The sequence below is a fragment of the Siphateles boraxobius genome, unplaced genomic scaffold (assembly GCF_051911475.1).
Source record: "Siphateles boraxobius isolate OS27281-9 unplaced genomic scaffold, OSU_SipBor_1 86, whole genome shotgun sequence".
Classification (NCBI taxonomy): Eukaryota; Metazoa; Chordata; class Actinopteri; order Cypriniformes; family Leuciscidae; genus Siphateles; species Siphateles boraxobius.
In genome coordinates, this window is record NW_027509215.1 from 2,952,744 (window position 1) to 2,975,210 (window position 22,467).

Consider the following 22,467-nt stretch of genomic DNA (forward strand, 5'->3'; position numbering starts at 1 on the left):
GCCCTGACGGTTGATATAAGCCACAGCCGTGGTATTGTCGCACCGTACTAGAACGTGATGTCCCTGCAGGCGAGGCAGAAAATGATTCAGAGCTTTCCAAATGGTTAAAAGCTCTAAATAGTTTATGTGCGCTGAACGTAGTCTGTTTGGCCACAGACCGTTCACCGTTCTGCCCTCCTGGTGGCACCCCAGCCTGTTAAGGACGCATCTGTCGTCACAACCTTTCCGCATCGTAACCGCCCCCAGAGGGGTTCCCCGTGCGTAAAAGTCTTCACTCTCCCAGTGGCGCAAGGCTGCGGAGTAGGCGCGTGTCACTGTTACCGAGCAGCAAAGGTCGCGAATCGAATGACAAAACCCATTTCATGAATGCCCTCATCCTCAGGTGTCCCAACGGCACAACTTGGGTGGATGAAGCGTGAGACCCTGCAGCCTGAGACATGTGCGATATTGCACTTTCGCCCCTTCTCTGAACTGTGACAGACAGTTTATAAGAGAGCGAACGCGCTCTTGAGAGAGACGCGCTCGCATGGAGACCGAGTTCAACTGCAAGCCCAGGAAAATGACATTCTGACTGGGCGTGAAATTGCTCTTGCTCACATTCACTTGGAACCCGAGCGATGTGATGTGCGCGAGCACACGGCCGGTGTCCTGCAACACCTTCTCCTTTGATTCGGCTACTCAGGCCTGATATTCTCAGAGGTGCTAAGCCCGCCTCCGCGCACAGACAGAAAGACCGGGGACTCAAACCGAGTCCAAACGGAAGAACTGTGAATTCGTAACATATGCCCTGATAGGCGAAACGAAGAAACTTCCTCTGCGGAGGATAGATGCTTATGTGAAAGAAAGCATCTTTCATATCGACTGATGTGAACCAGTCGTTCTGTTTTATGGCACGGGCGAGTGCGCCCTGTGTCAGCATTCTGAAATTGCATTTCCTCAAATGTTTGTTCAACACTCGAAGGTCCAAGATAGGGCGGAGAGAGCCGCCTTTTTTCGGGACCAGAAAATAACGGGAATAAAAGCCCTGGTTCATCAGATTTGGGGGCACCACCTGAATCGCTCCCTTGTTTAGGAGAGATGAAATTTCCTCTTTCAGAATGTGAGAGGCGTTCTCTTCCGTGTGAGAAAAGAGAATGCCGTTGAAATGCGGGGGTTTTACTGCGAATAGCAATCTGTAACCCTGCATTACTGTACGCATCACCCACTCGGGAGCTGAAACGGTTCGCCAAGCCACTTCGTGACTCGCGAGTGCTCCCGCTCGGGCCAGAGCGGAGCTGTGTGAGACCAACAGGTTTGTTTGTGATGCAATGGCGCCATCTAGTGGACACACTAGAGGCGACATGCGGGGGTTCGGAGGGATTTTCTCTCTCTGCAGTGAGATGAGTTCTCTCTGCGGAGAGAGGTTTTCTCTCCGAAACGAATTCATTCGATTCGTATTTTTTTGTGTTTTGTGTTGGGCAAACACTGGGGCCGGAGCCTTTATTGAGAGAGTGAGGGGAACAGAGTGTGAGCAGTGTGGTGTCACTGAGTTTAAACTTTACCTCACAGAGGGCCCCCTGAACGTGGGGGAAAACACACATTTCTCGAACACACGAGCTGGGCAGTCTTGACAGGCGGTGAGCTGATCCATCCGCTGGACCCCCTGGGTCTCTTGGAAAGAGACTTCTAGAAGAGGCGGGGAGTCCGAAGGGCTGGCGGCCCGTGAACATGGACTCGATGCCCCCATCGGCTGAACATCAGGCAGGCCGCTTGCGTTTCGAATCGGTGGGGTTGGTATTCGGAGGTCTCCCGGCCGCGGCGGGAGCGGGCTTACCCCAGTGCCTGTTTGTAGGTGCTGGGTAATGTTGCCGGGGGGGGTGGTTTGTTGCGGCGCTTTTCCTTGCCCTGATGAAACTGTCGTCCCGTGGCCGGTGGGTTAGGCAAACGGACAGGGGGCGCCTGGCGTGGGACTGCCTTCCTGGGAAGGCAAAGCTTGAAGGCCTCATCCTCCTTCCTCTTATCGTCACACCGTTGTTGCATCAGTGCGACGGCGGGGCCAAATAGAGCCCGGCCGGGCTCCACCGGCGCGCCCGCGATGCGCCGTTTCTCACTGTCAGGTAGTCCTGACAGGCTCAGCCAGAGCGCACGCTCTCCCACCACGGAAAGCGCCATGGAGCGCCCACAAGCTTGGACAGCCTGCCGAGCGTTACGGAGGACGAGGTCGTTCACTGTGAGGATCTCCTTCCACAGGGTTTCAGAAGGATTTCCCTTTTCCAATTTTTGCCCCAATTCTTCGAGGATCTCCACCTGGTAGGCGGAGAGGAGTGAAGAAACGTTAAGGGCCCTGACAGCCACGGCCGAGGACTTATAAGCTGCCTGGTGAACGGAGGCAGCAAAACGGTCCATCTTGTTGGGCAAGACCGGCTTAGGGGGAGCGAGCAGCCCGCCCTGAGCGGGGTTTAAGGTGCCTGGCGATGGAAGGCTCAACGGCGGGGGGTTCGCCCATACCGTGCGCTGCCATGTCCTTAACCTCGAGTCCCGTGAGACCGTGTTTGAAGTCGAGCGGGTCGCTCCAATAATTCCTCATGTGCTTCGCACACGCCGGGAGGATGGGGAAGAGTTGTTTCCTCGGGCCGGGAGGGGGTCCCAGCACTTTCCCATCATAAATCCCTCTCCTGGTCGGTGGCGCTCTGAGGTGCCGGCCATTCAATGTTGAGGCGAGCGGCCGCTCGCTCACACACTTCCAGGAGGATGGCTTGAGGCAGAGACGCGTGGGCGGTAGCCTGGGGAACACCAGAGGGCGGAATGGCGTCCTCGTCCTCTGAAACCCCAAGAATGGCCGCATCCTCCTCTTCGCCAGAACCGGGCGGTTCGTGGACGAGAGCGAGGTTGTCCTCGAAGATGTCCTCCTCGGGGATTGCGGGATTGGGCTGGTCAGCCCAGATGAGAAACGTTGCGCCCCGGGAGGCCCCCGGTAGCGCTTTGTCATCACCGTGTCCCCCGTCCGAGTCAGAAGGGCTGAGCCCGGTGCACTGTGTCACTGCCACCTTAAAACGGCGTTTAAGCAGCTTCCTAGGCAGCATGAGGCAGAAACTGCAATTCTCCGGGTTCTCCAGGGCTTCCCGAGCGTGCTTAGGACCCAAACAGACCACGCAAAGCTGATGAAGATCCTTAGCCGCGATAAGGGCACCACACGCGGCCGGGCAGGCCCGTGATAGGCTATCCCCTGGAGAGGCTGCAGGCTTAGACAGTGACATACCAGCGAAGAAATCGGAGAAATCCATGGCGGGCAGCCGTGAGGTGAAACGGAGAAAATAGCGAGAGCGTGGGCGGCTCCGAATGCAAAGCAGCAGCAGTTGAAAAATAAACAACTGTCACGTCCGACGGAGGCTGATCTGGCCGATATGTCCTCCTGAAGACACGAGGTGAGCAGTGTAAAAATCAACCGAGCCGTGAGATGCAGAGATCGCGAGAAGCGAATGTCAACTGAGGAATAGCAGCGCGCCCAGCTGTTATATGCCCGTAGGTAAGGGGGTGTGGCTTCACCTGGCATTGGCTGCGCACTTCTGTCTGTCTAGCCAGACTTGGTGCAATTGGATGCTTCTGCAGAGGTCAGGTACGGATGCCCTTCCCATAGGTGGATCTCGAACACGAGATGATGAAAGAGAACGATGGAATCTGAACGGTGATTCTTTTGAAGGCACATTCTTGTGGTCAGAGCCTGGAAATTTACAACTTCGCACCATTGTTCATTTTCTACTTTTTACGTTGTTTCGTAATCGATTGTGTAAACACTATGGAACAGCTGATCGGAACGTGCGCACTGTTGACGTTGACAGCAGCGCGGATTGATAGAAATGGAAAGAAAATAGTGCCGATAAAAACTGAGGTATGAATTTTGACCGGCGTGTTTTTTGTGTGTTAAATTAATCAAGCGTTGAAACGCAAATAATTTTTTCACGTAAAAACGCACAGTTTTGAGGCCCCGGAAACTAACCGGGAGTACTTTCTTGAAAAACTTCCAGCGGCCAGAACTCTGACCAGGGAGGTGACTACAGAGTGGGTCAGTGTGTATGCACTATAGTGCTGGTAAGGATTCCATACAACTTCATTTAACTTGTCTTAAATGGGCAAACTAACCCTTTAAATGCATAGCTATTAACCAAGTTAAAATAAAACTTGCTAACAAGTTGTTATTTGTGAAAGGAAATAAGACATTCACGATCACATTCCTGGCCAGCAACAAGCACGAGACTTCAAAACCTGTGCAAGGTTCAGGTCTTATCAGTTCATTATTCTGTCAAAGTAAAGGCCCTCAGGTGATGAATGGCCCCCAGAGATGATGTGTTAATGTACTGTTTGGAACGGATGACGGATGCGTTATCTAAGAAACAAGGAAAAGGGGTTGAATGTGAAACTGCAAATAAGTGCACATGGTATGATAAATATGAAAAATGTCATATTTTTAACATGTAGGCCTACCATGGAAGTATAATGAGGACATGCATGAGAAGTTACAAAAAACTAAAAATGCATTAGCCTACATGCCAGAGTATCAAATGTGTGCTTTTTGCTGTTTTAAACATGCATCACGATCACACTATTAACTTTCGGTGAGATGTTGATGTAAATGTGTTTTTTAGCGCCACTCTTTGGTCAGGCTCGGATATAGCATGGCCTAACTCTTCTTGAATGTATTAGGTTCAGATTGGATCCACCACCAACAACAACAAAAAATTAATATCCTACTGTGAAATACACTAGTCTGGGGCTAAATTTTTACCAGAACATCTTTTATTTGCTCTGGCAAATTTGAACTGAAAGCCTAAATATAGGATGTTAAGTTGTATTCAGTGTGTGTGTTAATAGGCCAGTGTTGAACTGATTTTGCAGTTAAATTTTTTTTTAGTTCTTTCCTCAGGTACAGGTTCTATAATGCTCAGGGATTTTCAACCTTTTAGATGTTTCGTACACCCAGATATGATTATCCTCATGCAAGGGACCCTTAGCCTGAAATTTAAAGGCCATCTAAATAGTTTCTTGTATACAGACACAATTTATATTGTGAACATTTTAAATTAGCCTATATGTAAAAACATTATTTGGAAAATATTTAGATTTAGTTTTTATTATTACATTTGTTTCCTATTCATGATAGAACTGTACTATTACACATATTATTTAAGGCATTATTTATTTATTTATTTATTTATTTATTTTACATAGGCCTACAGTTTTGCTCTAAACAAGGACCTCCAAGCACTCCATGCTTTCGACCCTTTTATGAAAACCTCTGCAGGCCGCGCGCTCGCTGCGCTCTTTCCTGAGCGGGAACGCGCCCTGCACGAGCTCGTGTGTCCGCGCGAGATTTTATTGTGCGCGAGATCAACAGAAGCTAACGGCTAAATACCTCACTTTTAAACATCTCACCATCACATTCAGCGTAGGTTTAACGTGTAATTAAACACACCTACAACTTTTGTGCATGTTTACGTCACATTTTTCTCAGTTTAGAAAGTGTCAGTGATGAGAGTTTTGCAATAAGTGCTTAAAAAGCTGTTGTTTTATGTTAGCTTAGTATGTGAATGTCAGATTAGCAGCGTTTTATCTATTTTTTAACGTATTCTTAAACCTCTGCAACAACTAATAGCAGTTTGTCAATGAAATATAATGACACGTATATGCTTAGATACTAGGTCTGTGTCTCAAAATCTGGTAAGTTGCCTACCCAGGACGCATTTTTGGGAATCATAAGAAATCAAGTAGGCAGCTAACTAAGTTTTGAGACACAACCCCTGTGTGTCTGTAGGATAAGTAAGTTGTTGTTTATTTGTCATGTTGTGTACTTTGTCTGCAGTCCAGCCAATGAGTGATCATGTCTGGGGTGAAAAGGAAAATAGAGGACAAAGATCCTGACTATGAGGACATCACTCAAGTGCAGGAGAACAAGAGGAGCAAAGTGGTGGAGCAGAATGGTAAGTCTAGGTTCCTAACAGTGATGTAAAGTATAACACAGTGGTTTACTCAATAGTGATTTGAGTTATTTTTTAATCTGCCTTTTTGATTTTTTACCAGCCCGTGATGCTGCAGTGCAGAAGATTGATGCCATCATTAAGGATCAGTTTTCTCTTGAGATGAAGAATAAAGAGCACGAGATCGAGGTCATCGGGCAGGTAATCATCTGTCCAACACTCACCTGATCTTTACAGTATGTCTCAAAACTATGTGGACTGGATTTAAGGACAGAACTTTATCTTATTTCTAGCCTAGCAGTACTTTGTTAGGCCAAAAGTACTTTTAATGAGGGGTGTAAAAAGTACTGAGAAACTACATTCACGTATGGTACTGCGTCAATATTTTATTTAAAAGTCAAAGTATCTTGCCTAAAACATAGTTGAGACAAAGGAAACACTTGGAATGCACTGCACAACTTTTAAAATCAGAAAAGATTTTAAAATACTATGCATTATACAATTGCAAGCTCTGACATACAGCAACTAGTGTAGAATCTTCCAGACTGCAAAAATCTTGAAAAAAGTTGTGTAATGTATTCCAGATTTTAGTTTCCTATTTGTATGTTAGTATTTAAATATAAACTTTTGTAGGTTTCAAAGAAAAGACTGAAGTTCCCCCATCATTAGCAGTGATTGTTAGTAAAAATGCGTTAGTTAAAGTAGCTGCTTTAGGTCAAAAGACTCTAAAAGTGATGAGATGTCTCTTCACAAGGTTATGGTTTGAATCTTGGTTTAAATAAGGGTTTAGTGAGGTGATTTGCTTGTATGGACAAAAATATAATATTTTAATATGAATATAAAATTGTAATAAAATATGAATCACTATAAATAGATCATAAATAATATTTGATTTGATGTTGCCATTAATAATGTTATTATGTTTTTTCTTCTTCAGAGGCTGAATGAGGCCAGGAGAATGATGGACAAGCTCAGAGCTTGCATTGTTGCAAACTACTATGCCAATGCTGGCCAGCCTAAAGTCCCAGAGGTAATAGAGATACATTTTGTCTATAGAATGAAACAGAAGTAAAAAGCCCATTCATTTTCTCCATAGAGAACAATCATTTTTAAACATTTAAAGACAGACCTACAGTGAGCAATGACGTTATTATTCGATGGTGCATGCTTTTGTTAAATCAGCAGAAAGTCATTCAACAGTGGAATTCCTGTTGGAAAAACTGATTCTGCAACAAAAAAAAAAGAGAGAAAGAAAACAAACGCTACCAAATATATTGTTTCCATGTACATAATTAGCATCTTTAAATGAATCCACTTGTTAAGCGTGACATCATGCATCACTGTTTCCGCGTCAAATGCTCTATCAGATGTCTGTGTTCTCTAATACTACTGAAAAATCATGATCCTCCTAACCTAAGTCCATACTGAAATCTCAGTTGGTGATTCTTCTTTTATTAATCATTAAAATATTGGTCCGGGACACTGTGAGCTTAGAGCCTGTAATGCACAGTACATTGTGAGTTTTTAAAAGCTTAGTTTTAATGTGTGATATGAATAAACAGGGCTCATAAAAGGCTGCTGAGATAGTATTCTCAATCCAAATGTGTAGAGGCTTGGACTTTACTTCACAAAATAACAAGTTTACATTTTTGCTTAAGTTTTTAATCTTGTGATTCATCTCGTATCTGGTTTGGTTCATGTCTTCTAACTCTAATTTTTTTAAAAATTCCTATGAGTTTTAAATTAATGTGAAAAATACTGCTGGAACTAAGGCCACAAAAAAGTGGGCAAACATTCTTGCACTCTTTATGTGAAAAAACAAAACAGAAAATCCCTGGTTTTTCTCATTCTACATGAATAAACATCCAGTTTCGTTGCTGGTTTGTTGAATGCTCCTTTAAGCCCAAACAGTTGATCACTGATTTAATTTGCTTCCAGGCCACTAAGAGTGACCCATCTGTTCTCAACCACCCTGCCATAAAGCGCTTCCTGGATTCCCCCTCCCGCTCCTCGTCTCCACTGAACCAGAATTCAGAGACGCCATCACAGGTCCAGTCTGAGACCGAATCCCTCAGTCAGCATGGGGAAGCTGGGGAGAGAGAGACAGACAGCGGGAGAGAGGATGGGGCTCCACGTGAACGACGACCCGGCAGAAACACAGGAAAGGTTAGTGGTCCACACACTAGCAGAACATAAGGCTTTAATAGTTTTTCAGAATGTAGTAATAATCCTGCAAAACCCCACTTCATTAGAACTAAAATAGTTCAATAAACCTCAAAGGTTGTCACAGTGATTTTACCGTAGTTCAGGGGTGTTTATTTAAGCCCAATGTGAAAAATAGAAAAGTAATAGAAGACCTCTGTGATTGCTTAATTTTATCAAAGGTTTGTATGTAAAATTTTTAAGTAACATTTATGAAGAATCTAATTAGATAAAAAATGCTTAATGTAGTATAAAATCAGCACTTTGCCTTTTAATGCAACAAGACTAAAAACACAGCACTGGGAGATCCAGTGAAAAGCATTTGAATTCATTGCATAATTCTCTGTTATAAGCTTTATAAGATCAAACAGTGCTGACGTGGAAACCATGCTTTCCAGTCCACAAATCACCAACATTCACCATGGTTAGCTAAATGTAACCATGGTATTGTGGCAGAAATAGTCGAATGTTTTTACATTATTGATTTGTAGGGTTTTGTCAACCTTTTGAGAGTGAAATTCACTGACTTTCAAGTGCTTTACACAACTTTTTCTAGCCCTTCAAAGCTCTAAATGTGAATAACTGCATTCCATGTCGATTTAAGGTGTGCCCCTAAATTTTCAGTTTGTGCTCCTACAATTTTCAGTTTGTGCTCCTAAATTTTTCAGTGAGGGGCTATAGTGTTATTAGTATAAAAAGTTAGTATGGAGCCCTGCAAACAATTCATTATAAGGTGCATTACAAGGCATAATTACTGCATTAAAAACGTTTATAAGGTATTCTACATACAGGCTTTATATAAAGTGTTACTAAAACTTTTTAATACATGTCTGAGCCATTACTTGACAGTAACAATTTTTTATTACTTGCCCATGTGTAGGACACATTTGGTGTGCCATTATCCTTAGAGCAGCATGTGACTTACCATACTACAGGAGAGGAGGCTTCTCGACTCTACATGAAGAAAACCATTGTTGTGGGCAACGTATCCAAGTACGTAGTCTTTATTTGTCCATTTGCCCTTATTTCACGGATAGATCACAGTGCTTCATATTACTAATTGTACTTGATTAGGTTGATGTCTTTTGCACTATTAGTGTGAACCCTGTATGATTTAAAAAATATTTTATCATTTGTAGTGTAGATCAGCTTTATCCCAACAACCAGAGGGCTAATGGCCTAAATCTTTGTTATTGCACTTGAGCACCAGAGAGTTTTGATTTAGCACCACTGGGATGTTCACTGATGTTTGTGCTCTTTCTCTGAACAATTCTGGTGTGCCCTTGAGTAGGACGCTTTATTCTCGGTTCTGCAGTGCAACCTTAAAGGGATAGTTCACCCAAAAAAAGGAACATTCCGTAATCATTCTATTTTCATATAATTTAAATCCGTATGTCTTTCTTTCTTCTGTGGAATATAAAAGGAGGAATATCATGAAGAGTTATGATCATACCAAGTCAAAATACGCCTGATGTCAAAGGTTTAAGTGAAAAATTCTGGTGTTTGTTTAAAAAATGCCTGGCTTGTTTGGCTTCAGAAGACTTTGAATATATAGCACATCTTTAGTGAGGAGCTACAGTCTCCATTCATTGAAATCTCAAGGAAAAGAGTGATTGATAAATTAAGAAGAATGTCATCCAAATTTGGAATGACGTGGGTAAGTAAACGATAACAGAATTTTCATTTAATAATTTTTCAAACCATCCTTTTCTTGTTCCTCTGTAAAAAAAAGGAAAAAAATGTCCTGAATGAATGCTAGCCCAGGGCTCCAGACTAACTTTTCCACTGGTTGCACTGGTGCTACCAACTTTCTCAGTTGGTCGCACCAGCATATGATTTGGTCGCACCTTTTTCTTTTTTTTTTTTTCTTTTTTTTTTGGCTACATGCCATGGGATTAATCAATGCATGCTGATGAATAGTGGTTTTAATGGACCAAGGCTAGCAAAGGCTTTCTGGGTTGCAGCAGAAATACCTGTAATATATTAATTATCATTGCCAAATTTCAGGATTTTCATGGATTTTGGACAGTAATTTTAATCTGTAATTTTGAGCATTTTACATTTGAATTATATACAATCTATCTATTTACATTTGAATCACATTCTATCTATCTATCTATCTATCTATCTATCTATCTATCTATCTATCTATCTATCTATCTATCTATCTATCTATCTATCTATCTATCTATCTATCTATCTATCTATCTATCTATCACGATTCCTGTCTTATGTTTTCCTTGTCTTGTGTTGACTTTTGTTATTTCCTGTCCTGTGCCATGTTTTGTAGTCCTTTGTAGTTTTTCTTGTTTATTAGTCTCTCCAGGTGTTTCTAATTAGCCCCGCCCCCTTGTTATCTTGTTTGCCTGTGTATTTAAACCCCTGTGCTTCAGTTGTGTTTTGTCGGTCGTTGTTTATTGTTCTTTTGTAGTCTGAGTACCTTGTTCCTAGTTCTGAGTTTACCCTGGATTACCTGTTTGTTGGATTATTAAAGTGCTTGCAGTGTTTCCCCTAGAAATTTTTCCAGCAGCGGTGCTGTTGTTTGCCCGAGGTTGTTACCAAGCCGCGCGTGGTGGGGTCCGGTGGCATGCACCCTGTAAGATTAAATTATTATATTTAAAAATAACCCCTTAAACCATGACTTCTGGCAAGTTTTGTGGATAGAAATGGACATTTTGAGAAAAACAAATATGACATGCCATCAACTGATTCAAGGGATGATTATTGCAGCAGCACGTACCTTGAACTGCAGTCACAAACAGAAACCTTCATTTTATAATTTTAGGCAGGATTGTTCATGTTTTCTTTTGTGTTCATTTTCAGCTTGTTAGAAATTGTTTAGGGGAAAAATGAAACGGCACAACCCAGAAAAAGATTATTTACAATTTATTGAACATTTTATCTTAATGGGAAAGGCCACACCCAATCTGTGAGCACTTAATTTTTCTGGGCTTTTTATAGAAGATCTATAAGGCTCTTTGGTAATTGAATGATACTGTGGGGGTATTTTTTGTTTTTGCAAGAAGTCTTATGCTCATCTAGCCTGCATTTATTTAATCAAAAATACAGAAAAAACAGTAGCCTAATATAGTGAAATATTATTACATGATGTTCTTTTTAACTTTTTATTAATCAAAGAATCTTTAAAAAAAAAAAAAAAGAGCATCACGTATCATCATATTAGAATGATATCTGAAGGACACCAACAAGTTTAGTAGACTCATCTGAAAAAATAAATATGATTTAACGTTAACTATCAGGACTATGAGCTGTAGGTGATACTTCCTCGTCCTCATGGAGAGCGCAGTTCGTACCGCTTTCTCCTTTCCACAAGCGCTTGCTCCCGTGGCGTCTGTCGTCGCTATGCAAACATGAACAGAGGCGCGCTTGAAAAAACGACCGCGCCGGCCGCATTTGAAATTTGCACGCGCAAAAAAACGTGCTATGTGAACGGCCCCTTATGGCAACGTGACATTAGTCTAATCGAAAATATTTCCATATGTGGCTCTTTCCTCCTTGTTAACAAGGGGATTCAGAGCCACCGCATGCAGCGCCGGCGGTCGCCATGACAGTGTTTTTAGGTGTGTAAGTGAATGAAGTGAATGTCGTGATATTGCTGATCATGGAAAGATTTTGCAGCGGCGCTGAAAATCCAGCGGCGGCGCTGCGCCGCTGCTGAATACATTGTAGGGGAAACACTGGCTTGCATTTGGATTCACTCTCCGCTTCATTTCTACCACATCGTAACAGACTCTGTTACGATGTGGTAGAAATGAAGCGGAGAGTGAATTTAATATTTTTAATATTAAAAAATTTAAAAAGCGAAGAGTGAGACAGGAAATAACTGAAGTCAACACAAGACAAGGAAAACATAAGACAGGAATCGTGACACTATCTATCTATCTATCTATCTATCTATCTATCTATCTATCTATCTATCTGTCTATTATCATCTTTCTATCTTTTAAAAATCATTAAACATTAAAATGTGTGCATTACATTTTAAAAGATTAGAGTATTATAATAAACTGATACAGATTTTTCGTTATCAAAGTTTATAACTTAGTTGTAACAAAAAGCAGAAATCTCACACTCCTTACCTTCTGAATTTTATAATAATTTCCTTTTCCGCTGTCGAGCGATCATGAGAGTAATCGCTCGACAGAGGAAAATATAACCGCTGAAAAGACGTAGGAGGAAGGGGCTCTGTGTTTCGTGAGACCATTTTTATATGCCTTAATTCGTGAATTCGTAATTACCGCGTTTCACCATCAGTGTGCAATGCGCGTGGCGTCTACTTTCGTCTATAAATAAACTGCACGTGTCTTGCGGAATAACATTGTAGACGGAACTTCTCTCCGTTAATGTCTATGGCGAGTCACGCAGGCACTGGGCTACTCCGCAGCCGAGACGACCCCGGGATAAAATAGTCCGAATATAAACACTTATTATAGGCGTACCGTAGTGATTCAGAATAAGTCAAAAACACGGTTTGGAAAATGGATTCATGATGTAGCCTACTCGTTCATTTTGAACATAAGTTACGGACTGCAGCAGCTGATAGAACGGCGTTCTGTTGCTGAAGCGTCCACTTGCACAAATGCGACCACATTGTGGAGTGCAATAAATGAGGAGAGTAGAGACGGAGATGCGTCGAGTCAGCTTTACTCTTCACTTCACTATATTCGAACTGTACAGCAGTTAGATCAACACACAACATCCGTTAAACCGGAAACCCTAAAACCCAACATTTCCTTAAAGGTATAGACCCATGGTGAATGTCTCTTTCAGTCTTATTTTGTGGGTCACCACACAGGCCCCCCCAGAATTCACCCATAAACAAGTCCAGACCGAACAGGTACCCCCCAAAAGAACATAGGACGCTATTCACCAGTGCCAAACCGAACAGTCCAGCTCATAACAGTCCATATGAAAAGTCAACGTATAGGGGGGCGGACCGGGCGGCCATACCGGCTGCGCTTAACTGGAGAGGGGCAAGGGGCGGGGCAGGCGCATGGTTTGAGGCTGCCGCAGGGGGGCGCACTCGCCGTGGGGGCAGGGCCAACTGCAGCGGTTTGCCAGCATCCACGTGAGCAGGCTTGAGTCGGTCTATAGCCACCCGCTCAGGCCTGCCCCCCATATCCACCACAAAGTTCTTAGACCCTGCCGTCAGGACACGGAAGGGCCCATCGTAGGGGGATGAAGACATACTTGGCTGACGGTAAACCCTTGGGCACGTAGGACTGGGGGAGGCCATGGTGCGACGCTGGAATGGGAACAAAAGCGTCGGCAATGTCCCGAGACACAGCACGATGGGAGGCAACCGACCACGGGGCCGTGGCATCTGGAAGAAACTCCCCCGGGACGCGCAGAGGCTGGCCGTACACCAGCTCAGCCGATGAGGCTTGAAGATCCTCCTTGGGGGCGGAGCGAAGGCCGAGCATAACCCATGGGAGGCGGTCAGCCCAGTCGCTGCCCGTGAGGCTGGCCCTGAGCGCGGCCTTCATGTCCCGATGAAACCGCTCGCAAAGTCCGTTGCTCTGTGGATTATAGGCTGTGGTACGGTGAACCTTCACCCCCAGGACCTCGGCGACCGCAGTCCAAAGCTCCGATGTAAACTGCGGACCCCGGTCCGAGGAGAGGTCGGACGGTGTGCCGAAACCGGCCACTCAAGCCATAATGAACGCCCGGGCCACCTCAGCAGATGTAGTGGAGGCCAGGGGCACCACTTCTGGCCACCTGGTGGTCCTGTCCACCATGGTGAGGAGGTAGGTGTAACCACGGGAGGGAGGAAGTTGGCCCACCAGGTCCACATTCACATGATCAAAACGCCTCTCTGGCACTTTGAAGGTTGCCAAAGGGGCCTTGGTATGACGAGTCACCTTTGCGCGCTGGCACGCCACACAGGCAGCAGCCCAGACCCTGACGTCCCTCCGCAGGCCCGGCCAGACGAACTTGGCCTCCACCAGCTTGGTTGAGGCCTTCACCCATGGGTGAGAAAGGCCGTGTATAGTGTCAAACACCTTACGCCTCCAGCCAGCAGGTACCATGGGGCGCGGTTGGCCAGTGGAGACGTCGCAGTGGAGTGTAGCGTTGGCCGTGTCAAACACCACATCCTCCATGAGCAGCGCCGTGGCAGCCGTCCTGTAGGCTTGCACCTCAGAGTCCGCGGTCTGATCCCCAGCCATAGCTGCATAGTCAAGGCCCAAGTGGATGGAACCAGTGACTGCCCGGGAGAGGCAGTCGGCGACAAAGTTGTCCTTGCCGGCAACGTGCTGAATGTCAGTGGTATACTCGGATATGGCAGAGAGCTGACGCTGCTGGCGACCAGACCAAGGCTCCGAAGACTTGGCCATAGCAAACGTCAGCGGCTTGTGGTCAACGAAAGCCCATGAATCGGCGGCCCTCCAACAGGAAACGGAAATGACAGGTGGCGAGGAAAAGACCCAGGAGCTCCCTGTCGAAGGCGCTGTATTTCCTCTCGTTGTCCCGGAGCTTCCTGCTGAAAAAGGCCAGTGGCTGCCAGGCTCCGCCCACCCACTGTTCACACAGCCCCCAAGGCGTAGTTCGAGGCGTCCGTAGTCAGAGCCACTGGGGCGGTCGGAGACGGGTGCGCTAGCAGAGCAGCGTTGGCCAGCGCAGTTTTAGCAGCCTCAAAAGCACCAGTCATCTCTGGGGACCAATCCAACACGTCCGCCGGCCGCCCACCCCGCAAGGCGTCGTACAATGGTCGCATGAGTTGGGCCGCATGGGGGAGGAAACGGTTGTAGAAGTTCAACATGCCCAGGAACTCCTGCAGGGACTTCACGGTGCGTGGGCGTGGGAAACTAGCGACGGCGTCCACCTTGGCTGGGAGGGGGACGGCCCCCAGTGGTGTAACGTGGTGGCCGAGGAATGTGATTGATGACCGGCCAAACTCGCACTTGGCCGGGTTGATGATGAGACCATGCTCACTGAGCCCGCCGAACAGCTGCCGGAGATGAGTCAGGTGGTCGTCTGCGGACGCACTGGCCACGAGAATGTCGTCCAAGTACACAAACAGAAACGGCATGTCTCTCAGCACAGAGTCCATGAGGCGCTGAAACGTTTGCGCTGCCCCCTTGAGGCCGAAAGGCATCCGTAGGAATTCGAAAAGGCCAAAGGGTGTGATGACCGCTGTCTTGGGAACATCCTGTGGGTGGACAGGCACCTGGTGGTAACCGCGCACCAGGTCCACCTTCGAGAATATGGTGGCGCCGGCTAGGTGGGCGGAGAAGTCCTGTATGTGCGGCACGGGGTACCGATCGGGGGTGGTGACGTTGTTCAGGCGACGGAAATCACCACAGGTACGCCAATTGCCATTGGCCTTTGTCACCATGTGCAGGGGGGAAGCCCATGGGCTGTTGGAGCGGCGCACGATGCCGAGGTGCTCCATCGTGGCGAACTCCTCCCTGGCGATCGCAAGCTTGGCCGAGTCGAGGCGCCGAGCTCGTGCATAGACTGGGGGGCCCACCGTGGTGATGTAGTGCTCCACGCCATGCTTAGCCACCGCTGATGAGAACGTAGGCGTGGTGATGTCAGGGAACTCAGCGAGTAGGCGTTGATACAGGTCCCCGGTGGCAAGCGTGTTCGACAGACAAAGCGCCCCCATCCCACCCAGCGTACAGGGGTACGAAGCAAAAGAGAGGGCGTCGATCAGGCGGCAGTTTGTAACATCCACCAACAGCCTGTAAGCGCAGAGGAAATCTGCCCCTAGGAGCGACGTAGACACGGCGGCCATGACGAAATCCCAGCCGAAACGCCGCCCGCCGAAACACACTTCCACATACCTTGTGCCATAGGTACGTATGGGAGTGCCATTGGCGGCATCCATCGGGTGGCCATGCCCGCCAGCCATAGTGTCCACTGGCTTCGCCGGCAGGATGCTTCGCTGAGCCCTTGAATCGACCAGCAGCCGCCGGCCCGACAAGGTGTCAGTGATGAATAACAGCTTGCAGTCACAGCCAGCGCCCATAGCTGCTAATGAGCGCCGGCCCTGGCTTTTCCAGCGGGGCAGCCATACGCAGGGGGGGCAGCAGTGCGTTGACAAACTGTTGCCGGTTGGCGAGTAAAATCCTGTCTGCCTCCACAGCCAGCGCTCTGTAGTCTCTGGAGGAAGGAAGGGGGGAGCTGGCCAATGCGGTGCGCACGGGTGCCGGAAGCTGCCGTAGGAATATATGGGCGAAAAGGAACGCGGGATCCGCCGCGCCCAGCACCGCTAGCATCCTCTCCATTAACTCAGACGGCTTACTGTCGCCAAGGCCGTTCAGGGACAGCAGGCGATCTACCTTCTCCAGCTCCGACAGTTCAAAGAGGTTCAACAGGAATGTTTTGAGCGCGTCGTATTTGCCGTCAGCCAGAGGAGCCTCTAATAGAGCCATAGCCCTGGCCGTTGTCGAGGCATCTAAGGCCGCTACTACGTGGAAATACTTCGTAACGTCCAGTGTTATTCCTCTCAGCTGGAACTGTGCCTCGATGTGTTGAAACCACGGCCGCGGGTTGTGCTGCCAAAAGTCCGGTAACTTGATGGTGGCCGCGTAGATAGCGCCGACATTAGCCGCGCCGCTAACAGCGTCCGGCGCCACAGCAACAGCATTTTCGCCATCGTCGTTGTGTGACATAATTCAGCCGTATCCAACTCGCGTCGGGTCACCAATGTGGAGTGCAATAATGAGGAGACTAGAGACGGAGATGCATCGAGTCAGCTTTACTCTTCACTTCACTATATTCGAACTGTACAGCAGTTAGATCAACACACAACATCCGTTAAACCGGAAACCCTAAAACCCAACATTTCCTTAAAGGTATAGACCCATGGTGAATGTCTCTTTCAGTCTTATTTTGTGGGTCACCACAACATAATATTTTAACTCGCACATTCTCAAAAAATGGTCGCATATGCGACCAATTTGGTCGCAGTCTGGAACCCTGTAGCCATTGATTATTTGGATAAATGCTTTTATGAGAAACAATGTTTATTTCTCTGGGCTTGTATTAATTTTTAAATGCATAACTTTCTCTGTAAAATCTCAGTATTATTTTTTCCGAAACCCAATAAACCTCTGTGGCAAAAAGCAAAACTTTCGCTTTCCCTAGGCAGCGATCTAACCTAGTTTATTCTGCATTATCCGACAGTCCTCCTCTACTTTACCTCATAAAGTACATTCAAGAGCATGTGAGAGAGACACAAGTGTGTGTGTCTGCATATGAGCAATGATATAAGTGCTTTTTTTTCTGCCTGCAGAGCTACTAAAGATCTTTATGAGACTGTTTACTTCAGGGCCGGTGTGCTGAAAAAAACTCACCATCTCAAGCTGTTCATCTCGCTAAACAGCTCTACATTCTACATTTATGTGTTTAGCAGATGCTTTCTTTTTTGAGAAACTTAAAATTAAGTGCACAAATCACATTACTGAGGCAGGTAGCTGAAAATTACCAATGCATGCTGAGCTGAAAAGAAACTCGCAGCTTTGGCAAATAAACTGACTTTTTATCCTTCCTGCTACTGAATGAATACATAGCAAAAATGCTACCTGCTGAAGCTTGAAGAAAAGTGTCAAGAATTTTAAAATATTTAAAATGTTTAAATATAGTTACTGGGAGGTTCATACTGTTTTTTTTTTTCCTGTAATTCATAGTTCTGAACTACAACCCTGACCCAAACAATAACATATAGCTTGTGTGTATGCTACTATAAATTGATTTGAGTTTAATTTTTAGACTGATGTTTTCTTTCTCAGGTATATTGCTCCTGATAAACGTGAGGAGAACGATCAGTCCACACATAAATGGATGGTGTATGTTCGAGGTTCTCGTAAAGAGCCTAGTATCGATCATTTCGTGAAGAAGGTCTGGTTCTTCCTGCACCCTAGCTACAAGCCCAATGATCTTGTGGAAGTCAGGTGTGTGTTTACTTGCCTCTCTAATTTATTGTTTCTGTTTTGTTTCTAATATTTTTGAGGAAACTGATCTTTTTTTTCAGGATTCTTTCGTGAATAAAAAGTTTAAAAGAACATTTATTTGAAATAGATTTTTTTGTAACATTATAAATTACTGTCACTTTTGATCAATGTATCCTTGCTGAACAAAAGTATTAATTTCTTAAAAAATAAATGTTAGCATGATTCATTTTGCTTGTTTTTTTTGTTGCTTCAAGCAATATCAACATAGAACAGGCAGTGCCCTCTAGTGGAGGAGACTATATTCATCCCTGTGGTGCTTTTATTTCTCTCTTCTGATAGAGAAAGACTCTTTTTAAACTGTGTGTGTGTGTGTGTGTTTAGTGAGCCACCGTTCCACTTGACACGACGAGGGTGGGGAGAGTTTCCTGTCCGTGTGCAGATTCACTTTAAAGATCAACGGAACAAGCGTATCGACATCATCCACCACTTAAAGGTCAGACGCTTACTGACCGCTTGCATACACACTCTCTTTGAACCCTTTTGTTGCCCTTTTCATCTTTTCTTTTCTCTCTCTTTATTTATCTTTCTCCTTTTTTACGTGGGACATTCAAACAGTAGAGGACATCCCCCTCTATGTCTTTGAAATTCCAATTGTGTGTGTGTGTGTGTGTTTGTGCAAATTGCACATAATAGAATATGCCTGTATGAATCCATCACTTTATCCTGTATTCTCTGAGTCTAAAGGGTGAAATGGTCGATTTTAAAAAGCACTCTGTCTGTTGTTATTTCCTTTCTCCTTTATCTCTTGTCACAACAATCCCTTTTGTTATAGGTTAAAAATACAAAGGTAAAATAGAGGGAGATGAATCGAGATGTCAAGACAAAAGGAAAGTTTGTGGATTAAAGTACTTTCCTTAACCCACCATCCTCTTAGATTCGTGACAGCAAAGACTGTTGAATGTTCTTTAATGTCTCTGTTATTTATCTTCTTTTATTTGTTCTCCCTCAGCTTGACCGAACATACACAGGTTTACAGACTTTGGGAGCTGAAACGGTAAGACACACAGAGTATCTTAATATTTACCAGAAACTACAGCTGTGCTCATAAATATACATAATGTTTTTTATTATTATTTTAAAATGAGAGAGAGATTTTTTTTTATTCCGTACTACCCTGCAATAGCACAACTATCACACAAGGCTACAAACGTACATTAATGCTCAAGGAAGCACCACACAGTATTACCAACCAGTATATAAAGTTTTTAATAGGATGTATAAATTCAGTTATTGTCATGTGGAAAAATGGACTGAAGGGACTGTAAGGCGCTCAGAGTGAGAATATTGTGTATAAGTGCCTGCAAATTATCACAGATAATTATCAACTTAAATAAGGAGCACACTTATCTAAATGGGCTAAGACCGAGCATTCGCCATCGCTGCCCCCACCCTTTGGAACTCACTCCCTATCCAGATTAGAAACTCGGATTCACTGACCACCTACAAAAAACTGCTCAAAACCCACCTGTTTCAGCTCGCCTACAATCTATAATAGCACTCTCATCATTGTTTGTTTGTTTGTTTCATTTGTAAAGCGTCTTTGAGTTCCTTGGAAAGCACTATATAAGACTTATGTATTATTATTATTATTAAGAGTCAAGGTCTCAATTGTGTGAATATAGTGATGAAAATGTCATAGTCTTCAAGATGATGGAAAGCACAACTGGAGTTCTGGTGTGTATGGGACTAGTGTGGGAATGCAAGTGTCAGACAGGTAAATTAACAATATGGGTGTCCAATTAAGATTTATTGTTGTTGTCAGTTGTAACAAAGGAAAAAATGATGCCACCGCGTAATTAAATGCTAAACTGTGTAAATGAGTTTCCAGAGTACGTGTACTAAAAGGTGTGAAGAAGGTAATTTTTTAACTCAAGGAAAAAATGAAATGATGAAAGATGTAGGTTTTTTTAGCTACAGAACTCATAGAGCCTAATATTACTTTTCAATCTGGACACAGTAAGAGTGCAGGGGTTTTATAGTTCTTAAATGATTTTGCAATGACAATGTTTATTGCAAGCGTCAAATGTATACGATTTATCTTTAAAATGCCATTTTTACAGTTTCTCTGTCTTATTTCCCAAAGGTGGTTGATGTTGAGCTCCACAGAAACTCACTGGGCGATGACTTCTTCCCTTTTGCCCCCTCATCTTCATCATCATCATCCTCCTCTCATCTGCCATTTGTGGGCGGATCTGGCTCCTCCTCCACAGCTGCTCTGGGCTCTCGGCGACACTCCTCTCCCTCTCAGCACCCTCAGGATAGTCAACCCAGCTTGGAAAGAGGTAGACAAAGCATACACAAATGCTTGTCCAACTCACAGGATTCCAGAAAATTAAGAGGATTACTATGATGTTTGCACTTTATTGCGGTGTCAAATAGGGCTGGGACGATTACCGCAATACCGCGGTCACGTGACTCCAACCGCGGGTCTGAGCTCGTCACCGTCATCACCGCAAAAAAAAAAACATTGGGCTGCACGTTGTGTCTAATGGCATGGATTCATTGATTCTAATGACATGGATTATGTCTAATGATATTGTGTCTAAAATGGATTCAAGGTTTTCTAAACAAAACTTATCAAAAGATGGAGCAAATCCAACCTTTCGCAAGTTGGGGAGTGCGATGTTCCATGACGCATAATAACATTCCATTTGTATTAGAGATGCGCGGATGGGCTATTATTATTTCATCCTGAACCGCATCACAAAACTCATCATCTATCCGCACCAACGTTTTTTTAATAAATTTTCGAAACCGCATCCGCGGCGCTGACTGTGGTCTGAGCGATGCGAGGCGCTTCTGCCGCGAGGCTAGAAAGCTCTTGGCTGTTCTAGAAAGGAGACTAATCCAATGCAGCAAAGATATTTAAAGGTCCCTAGTATAGCCTATTGGCTATGTTGTATCCCCAGAATATCAGCAGTGAACTCCGTCTACGATCGGCGCACAGGGATAAAAAAATAAAAATAAATAGCCTATAACGCACATCGGCAAACATGGCCTTACCTGACTAGGCTACTGTAGCCTAAAATTTTATCATTTCGTTTTGAATTTTGTTTAAAAGTAGACAGCTTTCTACTTATTTCTCATGTCTGTGAGGCAAGTAGGCATAGCCTATGCCGAGTTTCGGTTCATTTAAATGAGACGAGCTCTAGTTCACGCGCAAGAGATCGCACAGGCGCTTCCACGTCCTCCAGATTATATGTCTGCTATACATGAATATCAGATGATGTCACCAACGTCTCCTCATTGACGTCACTCAATTCTAAAACTTGTCTTCCGCCATCTTGAGTACCTGATTCGGCAAGATCGATACGTCAGTTGCAAAGGAACTAGAGCTTATTCTCTGGCCAAGCCCGAACTTGCGGGCCGATATTTCCCGTCACTATCCTCGGGCCGGGCCCTTGATCTAGAGATGTGCACCCCCAATGCAAAAGAGTGCGGCGCGGGACTAGATTTGATGGCCGAGTGCGAGCGGCAATGCACTCTCTGTGTGTGCGCGCGTTGCAGGGAGAATAAAACGATTCGCGGGACTCCCGCAAACTAGAAATATCTATGAATGAAACATAAAAACGAATACATTTTTGCAGAAAAGCAACAAGAACTAAAACAAAATAGAAACGATTTACAGGCCAGAGTTTCCTTTTAAAACACATTTGCAGCGTTGAGCGATGTAGCCAATCACAGACATACGTGTTGATTTCTTCAACGCAAAGGCCAATCAGAAGCATTTAAGATAGACTCCCCTCACTGCTCAAAACCTCTATGCTCAAAACGGACTTTTTGTTCAGAGCTCTGTATGCTGACAAATCCTCTAATTGTATCAAACAAAGTGTATATATTATGAAAGATTCATTGTGCAATCAGCTTAATTGATATTAACAGAGATGTGAGATCGCGATTAACTGATGTCAGCTTTTTAGGAATTATTAAGGGAGTGCACTTTGCGCGCATTCAGTCAAAATCCTTGAATCATATCATGACCAACCATGCACGCAGCTGCTTGCTTTTATGTTATAACGGTGGTGTTGTGTTATAACAATGGTTTGTGTGTGCAAACTCTCTGTGCAGTGTTCATGTTGTCTGTGGTGAGTGGATGTAAATGATAATGAGCTTACTAGTTTAGGGGTGTGCTATATCACGATTTATGATCGTGGATTAAAATATATCCACCATTTGCTTTTGAAGAAATGTCGTAGTATCGTGCATTTTATCAGTTGCAGTTCTGGCGCCTCCGTCTCAGCATATGCTACAACGCGACGTATATTCACTTCAAATGTTAACGCAAAGGAACGGGACAATGCAGTTCACATAAGTTCATTATTTGCATGTGCTAT

General features: G+C 44.8%; 1 protein-coding gene across 2 annotated transcripts in view; it reads left to right on the forward strand.

The window, feature by feature from the left end:
• The first annotated feature begins 5,296 nt into the window (after positions 1-5,296).
• yeats2 (YEATS domain containing 2) overlaps positions 5,297-22,467 on the forward strand; it is a 48,137-nt gene continuing 30,966 nt past the window's right edge. Inside the window, exons 1-10 of one of the 2 annotated variants that reach the window (XM_077221900.1) lie at positions 5,297-5,422; positions 5,837-5,954; positions 6,055-6,152; positions 6,889-6,981; positions 7,890-8,117; positions 9,034-9,146; positions 17,912-18,073; positions 18,455-18,566; positions 19,083-19,127; positions 20,217-20,415. In XM_077221900.1, coding sequence (XP_077078015.1) covers positions 5,855-5,954; positions 6,055-6,152; positions 6,889-6,981; positions 7,890-8,117; positions 9,034-9,146; positions 17,912-18,073; positions 18,455-18,566; positions 19,083-19,127; positions 20,217-20,415 — 1,150 coding nt within the window. In that variant the 5' untranslated portion in view covers positions 5,297-5,422; positions 5,837-5,854. The remainder of the gene's footprint in view (positions 5,423-5,836; positions 5,955-6,054; positions 6,153-6,888; positions 6,982-7,889; positions 8,118-9,033; positions 9,147-17,911; positions 18,074-18,454; positions 18,567-19,082; positions 19,128-20,216; positions 20,416-22,467) is intronic. The other variant, XM_077221901.1, reaches the window with a different exon arrangement.